This window comes from Podarcis gaigeae (genome assembly GCF_964106915.1).
Source record: "Podarcis gaigeae genome assembly, chromosome: 5".
In the NCBI taxonomy this organism is placed as follows: domain Eukaryota; kingdom Metazoa; phylum Chordata; class Lepidosauria; order Squamata; family Lacertidae; genus Podarcis; species Podarcis gaigeae.
Window position 1 is genome coordinate 101,112,535 of NC_139681.1, and position 7,372 is coordinate 101,119,906.

At 60.9% G+C, this 7,372-nt stretch overlaps 1 protein-coding gene across 1 annotated transcript; it reads left to right on the plus strand.

Annotated features, from left to right (window-relative positions):
- The first annotated feature begins 1,754 nt into the window (after positions 1-1,754).
- FAM43A (family with sequence similarity 43 member A) lies at positions 1,755-3,983 on the plus strand. Its single transcript, XM_083740190.1, has one exon. The coding sequence runs from the start codon at positions 1,883-1,885 to the stop codon at positions 3,248-3,250; it is 1,368 nt and encodes a 455-aa protein (XP_083596316.1). The 5' UTR covers positions 1,755-1,882; the 3' UTR covers positions 3,251-3,983.
- Positions 3,984-7,372: the final 3,389 nt, after the last annotated feature.

Below are 7,372 nucleotides of genomic sequence, written 5' to 3' on the forward strand. Positions count from 1 at the left end.
CATGTCCAAGGCTGGGCGGGTTCTTGGTTTGCTTTGCTTTCATCCTTGTTTTCATTATGTACTTTGTGGTTTTATTTCTGTGTCTTTTTGCTGTGCCCTAACCCCGAGATCTTCGGATGAAGGCCAGGATACATATTTAAGAAATGATGTCTCAAGTGATGCCCATGGAGGCAAAGAATCCTGATCTCAGATGTGCACAGATAGGGTCCGCGTTGGCAGCAGCTGACCGGGAGAGGGATCTTGGGCTGTGGGGAGAAATCCGTGAAGCCAAGGCACTGGGGGAAGCAGCTGGAATCCGTGCTGGGAATATTCTCATTTGACTGAGCGGAAAACAGGAAGCTCTGCTTTTCACTTCCAGCCTAGTACTGCCTGCACTACCCTGACATGCAGCAGCTTCTCAAGGTTTCAGGCAGGCAGGAGTCTTTTTCAAGCCCTCCCTCAGGAGGCTGCCAGGGATGGAACCACTGCCCTTCTGCATGCCAAGCAGGTGCTCTGCCACTGAGCCACGGCCCTTGCCAGCAGACCTAACAGCTCCTTGACACATCACCTAAACGTGAAGCCAGCAGACCTAACGGAAGAAAATGCTCCTTGACACACCACCTAAATGTGAAGCCGTACTAGACAATGCTCTCCTGACCATTAGCCCTGGTGGCTTAGAAGGGGAGGGGCAGTAATCATTGTGGCAGCTCGGTGCAACCTCCATATTCCAAAGCAGTCTACCCCTCAGCCAGCCCTGGCAAGGGGAGCAGCTGCCAGAGGGGCATCTGCTTGTGGGAGACGGAAAAGCCACCTTGTCAGAGTCAAGATGCTGGGATGTTCCCTGGATGGAGCCTTTGGCCAGGGAGATGCAGCATTCTTCTTCTCACATCAAAGGCGTGAAAAGACAGTGTGGAATAGTGGTTACAGTGACAGACTAGGGGGATTTGGGGGACCCGGGTTCAAGTGGTCACTTCATCCATGAAACTCTCCTGCCTGACCTTGGGAGCCCGTCGCTGCCTCTCAGCCTAAGCCCCCTCCCAGGGCTGGTGTTGTGAGGATAAAACGGGAAGAGAGAGAGAGAGAGAGAGAGAGAGAGAGAGAGAGAGAGACCCCTGGACCTTGAGCTCCTTGGGGGGGGGGGGACTGGGACATAAATGCAGAAACATGGAAAGAAAGAAACAGAAAACAGGACCCGGGAGCTCCGTTTCCTAAGATGGTTAGAGATGAGGAGTTCTGTTTGCTATCCCGTTTCTCCCCGTTTCCGTATTGCGCCCCGTCCTCCGGCTCGCCCTCCCCCGCCGGGATCTGGCCCGAATTCGCCCTTTTGCGACGCGGTTCTTTTGTGCCTCTGCTTCCCCGCTGCGCCCCGTCCTTGCCGCTTCTCCGGCTGCCCAGCAGAGGATGCGACCGGCGGTGGGCGGAGAGGCAGCAGCGCGCAAACGCAGCCGGGAACGCCAGCCAAGCCTCCCCCTCCGCCCGCCCCCCGGTTCTCGCTCCCTCCGCCTTGAGCTCCCCGTTTTCAGCCGCGGCGTCGATCCGGGGCCGCACGCGCATCTCCCCGCCGAGCGCGCTCCCCGGCCGGGAAAGGGGAGGGCGGCGGCGCCGGGCTCCTCCTGCCTCGGCTCGGTCCCTCCCTCCGCTTCCGTCGGCGCCGCCTCCGCTCCTCCCCGGCGGGGCTTCTGGGCGCCGCCGGCCTATATTTAGCGGCGCGGCCGCCCGCGCGGAGCCCCGAGCAGCGGCCGCGGACGGGATGTGAAGCGCGCTGCAGCGGCGGCGATGGAGACGGAGCGGCGGCGGGTCGGGCAGCGGCGGCGGCGCGGCGAGGGGCGGCGGGCGCGCGCGCCGATGCGGCGGTGGCAGGCGGGGGGCCCGTGCCCGGCTGTCCCCCTCGGGCGCCCTCGGGATGCGCGGGCGGCCGGGGCTGCGGCGGGCGCCTCCAGCTGAGGAGCAGCAGCCGCAGCAGCAGCGCCCCGGGCCGGCCGCGCCGTCGGGCGGCGACGCCATGCTGCCCTGGAAGAGGCACAAGTTCGAGCTGCTGGCCGTGGACGACGAGCAGCTGACGCAGCAGCAGCAGCACAAGAAGACGCAGCAGAAGCACCGGCGGCATCCTCCGCCTCCTCCTCCGCCGCCTCCTCCGCCAAGCGCGCCGTCGGGGAAGGGCAAGGGCAGCTGCTGCGCGGCGGGCGCGGGGAGCCTGCCCTGCTCGGCGGCGCTGGGCTCTTTGGCTCGCGCGTGCCCGCCCGAGGGCGCCCTCAGCAGGATGGGCAACCTGTTCCGCTGCAAGCGCAAGAAGTTCCGCGTGAGCAGCGAGGCGCCCACCTACACGGTGCTCTACCTGGGCAACGCCACCACGCTGCAGGCCAAGGGCGAGGGCTGCACGGACGTGGCGGTGGGCAAGATCTGGGCCAAGAGCGAGGCCGGGCGCCACGGCACCAAGATGAAGCTGACCATCGGGCCGCAGGGCATCCGCATGGCGCCCGCCGCGCCCTCCGAGGCGGCCTCTCGCCCGGGCCACCTCTACCTGCTGCACCGCGTCACCTACTGCGTGGCTGACCCGCGCCTGCCGCGCCTCTTCGCCTGGATCTACCGGCACGAGGTGAAGCACAAGGCCGTGCTGCTGCGCTGCCACGCCGTGCTGGTCTCCAAGGCCGAGAAGGCGCGCGCCATGGCGCTGCTCCTCTACCAGACGTCGGCGGCGGCGCTGGCCGAGTTCCGCCGCCTGAAGAAGCGCGCCGACGCGCGGCACCAGCAGCTGCAGCAGGCGGGCGCGGCGGCGGCCGACGGCGCCATCCCGCTGGTGCCGCTGCGCAAGCTGCTCCTGCACGGCCCCGGCTGCTGCTACAAGCCGCCCGTCGAGCGCAGCCGCAGCGCGCCCAAGCTGGGCTCCATCACCGAGGACGCGCTGGGCGAGGAGCTGGAGGAGCGCGCCGCCGGCCTGGCCAACGGAGGCGGCCCCGACGGCGAGGACGAGGAGGAGGGCGACTGCGACGACGACGAGCTGCTGGCGCCGCTGGGCGAGGACGAGGACGACGACGGGGCGGACGCGGCGCCCAGCCTGGGGCAGCTCATCTGCGACCTGGGCGAGCTGGCCATCGGCAACGACGTGGCGCTGCTGCGCGCCGACCTGCGCGTCACCCGGCTCCTCTCGGGCGAGAGCACCGGCAGCGAGTCGTCCATCGAGAGCAACGGCCACGACGGAGGGTCCCCGCCGCCGCCCCTCCAGCCGTGCCGCGGACCGGACAGCCCCGAGCCCGGAGGAGACAGCGGCTGACGGAGCCGTCGGAGGGGCGGGAGGCAGGGGAGGCTCCGCCAAGGCGCAGGGACGACGGGCCACGCTTGCCGGCGCCCTCCAGGTGGGACCCTCTTTTGCCCCCCCCCCGGGCCACCACGCGAGACTCCCCCTCCAGGCAGAAAAGCCCCGGCGCATTTCCTCCTGGGCCCGGCGGCCGGTCTTCAGAGAAGGAGCCCCGGCCGGCCGCCCGCTCGCCGGTAGGACCACCCCGCTCCCGAATGGGGTGATGACGCCCCAGCTTCTCGGGACCCCCAGACTTGCCAAATGCTTTTCCGTAACCCTGGGGGTGGGGGAGGGGTGTGTCTTGTTTACAGATCCCCAAGGGGGGAGGGGGGGTCTTCATCCCTCCTTCCCTGCCTGACTCTCCTTCTACCCTTCCTCCTTTTTTGAAAAAACGTGTGTCTCCCTCCATGGTTCCTTCCATTCCATGTTGTGTTAAGAGATTTTTTTGGTTTTGTTTTTCTTTCTTTTGCACTGTGGTGAAGATCATGGAGACCTTTTTGGGGTGTTTTTTTTTTTAATTATGAGGTTTGGCGAATATTATTTTTATTCTCCACAAATCCATTTTCTTCTCCAGTCTCAGTGTTTCTATAGATATGTATAGATATATTATTATAATTATTATTATATCTTTTGCTGTGCAAAAGGAAACTGTACATGTGGATGTTCACTTCAACCCATGGAAAACACAAATGTATATCTAATACATTTAGTTGCTGTTGTTATTTTTCTTAATTTCTGGAGCAGGAGCCTGGCCTCCTTGGTTGGGTTTGCTCCCCGTATTTGGGGATGCTCACAGAGGAAGTTGCTGCTGCCGGCTGAGCAGGAGGATGCCTGCCTTTGTGCTGCCCCCATGGCTCTCCCCCAGGCCTGTGCCCCCCCCCGCCCAGTCACATCTTCTCTGGCTGGAGCTGCTTGACATTCTTTGGTATCCTGGGGGGAAAATGTGGTAAGGGGCTCTTTATGGCTCAGCCCTCCCCACCTTCCAATATCCAGCCAAGCAAGGATCTCTGGGCCCAACTGGATGGGGAGATTCACCACTGCCCCCCCCCCCAGCACCCTTCTCTTGACATTCAAAAGCAGGTGGGTTTCTGTGCTTGTAACTGCACTAGGAGGGATGAGAAGCCTCCTCTTGGTGCTGGCAGAGAGCAACAGGTGCCAGGATTTTACCTGCCCCTCCCTCAGCTGGTTGAACAGCAGCTGACAGGGGTGGCTGGGTTCAGTAGGGGACGTGGTTAGAGGGCAGGGTTTAGCCGCATGGCTCCCCACCCATTTGCTAAGCAACCTGTTTGCAGCAGTGGGTGCCCGCACTGGCCCTCCCAGCTGCCTTCTGGAGCAGCAGAGCACCTTTGCACATGCTCAAGGCACTCTCTGCCCAGCCAGGCCAGGGCAGCAGCTCTGCACAGGGCCCTGGGGCTTCCTGGCTGCTCATTGGCATCCCTGCCTACCTCACCATTGTTGTTGCTTTTGCTGCCTCCTCTGTGATGCTACACGAAAGAGTTCATGAGGTGCCCCACATTTTGGCCCCCTGGGAATGGCGTCACCGCCTCCCCCCTGCCACCGCTGGGCTCTTGGGCAGCCTGGCTGCTCCCCTCTCCCAGCCCTGCCCTCTCCTCCACCAGGCCTGGTTCCGTCTGATTTTGCAGCCCAGAAATGGTCTGGTTCCAAGTGAGGGTCATTTGGGCTGCAGCTCAAGCAACAGCTGGGACTGATTTATTCCCTCTCTTGCGCTCCTATTCTGCCATCATCTTCCACGGAGCTGAGGGTCACATGCAGGGTTTTCGCCTCCACCCCATTTTGTTCTCACAACAACCGTGTGAGGAAGACCAGGCGGAGAGGTGGTTTCCCTGGCTTGCTTTTGTTGCAGAAGCAGAATGCTGGGCCAGGCCTGGGGGGCTTCCTTTGCAGGAGAAGAGTGATCAACTCTGCAAGCGTAAGAGCAAGCGAAATAGGGAGAGCCGTGGCCTCTCCCTTGCCAGACCTCTTCAGGCCCAACCTGGGCAGCTGACAGCCTCCATTGCACAGAGTCCCTGGGAAGGATGTCCTGCAAGGCCCTCTCCACTCCCAAGAGAGAGGGTGGGGGTGGGCTTTGAGCCCAGGCCTCCCCCATAGAAGGCCACTTCCTCCCCAGCACACAGCCTCCAGGGTTCAGGCCCTAAACGGCAGGAGGAGTGCAGAATTAGGAGCTGAAAGTTTTGAATTTCATACGAAAGTAGCTCAGAAAGTCACCTGAAGCGAGAAATGCTCCCTTGGCAGGCAAAGCCGCTCCGGTGACAAAAGCCCATGATTAATTCAAGATCCCAGTCTTGTGGGATTACGGCTGCCGCCTCAAAGCTCTGGCAGGAACATGTTCAAAGTGCAACAAGGGGGACAGCAGCAGGCAGGAGGGGCTGTTTGTGGAGCACCCCCCCCAAAGATTATTCTTCTTTGGTGATCCCTCGTAGCCAAGTCAGATTGTCTTCCATAAACACGGTTTTAACAGTGAGTCCATAAGTGACTGTGGAGGCCAATTCTGGATCCACACATCCTTCCACAGTGGGGACATTGGTTTCCGGGCGGGAGTTGATCGCGGCCTATGACACTTTTGGGAAAGGCTGTTCTCCAACTGGAGCACTCACAGGCCAGTGTTCCCCAACTGTCAGTGTGTATACTACATTTTTTTAGATTTGCCTTGAGACAATCTTTGAACCTCTCTTGTTGACCACCAGCATTACGCTTTCCATTTGTAAGTTCGGAATAGAGTAGTTGCTTTGGAAGACGATCATCAGGCATCAGGGTTTGTGGAGCACCCCCCCCCCAATATAACAGATCCCTTAGTGGGAAGAGGGGCCCCTTTCTCCCCCTCTGCCAAGCAGATTCCTCAGCTATAATATACCAGGCAAGGGAGGGGGGTTGCAGGGATCCCATGGGGCTGGTGAGCCGGTAGAGAAAGGGCAGCTCTTTCCCCCTGCCTCTTTTGGCACCTGCCCGAGAGGCACTTTCCTCCCTCCCTCTTTGCCCCCCCCCCAAGAGCTTGGGCTGCTTCGTTGCCTCTCATCAGGGAGCAGAAGTGGGGAGCAGGGGTGCATCAGGGAGCAGGGCATGGAAATTCCATCCTTGTAGTTCTGCCTTCCACCAGTGATTCAAACTAAATATTAGTGTGGTGTAGTGGTCCAGAGCGGTGGACTCGTAATCTGGTGAACGGGGTTCGCGTCTCCGCTCCTCCACCTGCAGCTGCTGGGTGACCTTGGGCCAGTCCCACTTCTTTGAAGTCTCTCAGCCCCACTCACCTCACAGAGTCTTCTGCTCTTGCCTGCATGTGGCAAAGACTCCATCAGCAGGTTATGTGTGGTGAGCCTCCTCGTGAGCAGGGCTAGTTCATCAGCTCACCTGGGCTTCTCCCAGGCCACCAGCAAGAAACTACTTCCTAAGCCTCTGAGAGCCAGGAGTGCCTCTTGGAGGAAAAGCAAGAGGAGGCAGCCACAAGGCCTGTGTCACCAGAGTGAGTCCACTTGGCACCCAGGGAACGGCTGTCGCTCTGGGGCAGAGCTGAGAAGGTCCCAGCCTCAACTCCTGTGGACATCTCCCTGCAGAGCACTCCTGACTGCAATCCTAGAGATCCCCTGCTGCCAGTCAGTGTAGCCAGTATTGAGCAAGGTGGGCCCATTCAGTAGGTGGCAAGTTTCCTCCACTGCGGGAGGGAAGCTGGAACAAGTGCCTGCCTTTCTTCTTCCTGCCTCCAAGGAAGCGAGCGATGGCCCTGCCTTGTCTGTTGCCTGCACAGGGGAAGCCTCAGAGGCAGGGGGCTGGCAGAGGCAGCTCCCTTGTTGCTCCCAGGAAGGGCCTGGGGGGGGGGGGGAGGCTCACAGGGGTTCAAGGGGAAGCCAGCTGGGGGCTGCAGGGAATCTGCTCTTATTTCCATTTAAATCCCCCTCTCCTCTGGTGCTCATCTTCCCAACAACCCTGTGAGGTAGGGGAAACATTTTATTATTTGTTGTAAAGCTCTTGCAGAGATTTCACCGCAGTCCTAGGCAGGGGAGAGCTGGCTCTTGCACTCGCATCCCCCTTGCAGGTTTCCCCGGCTGGGCATCCGTTCGGCCCCTGGGAGAACAGGATGCTGGG

Coding starts and splice junctions, on each gene's coding strand:
- FAM43A (XM_083740190.1), top strand. CDS start 1,883: ATGCGCGGGCGGCCGGGGCTGCGGCGGGCGCCTCCAGCTGAGGAGCAG.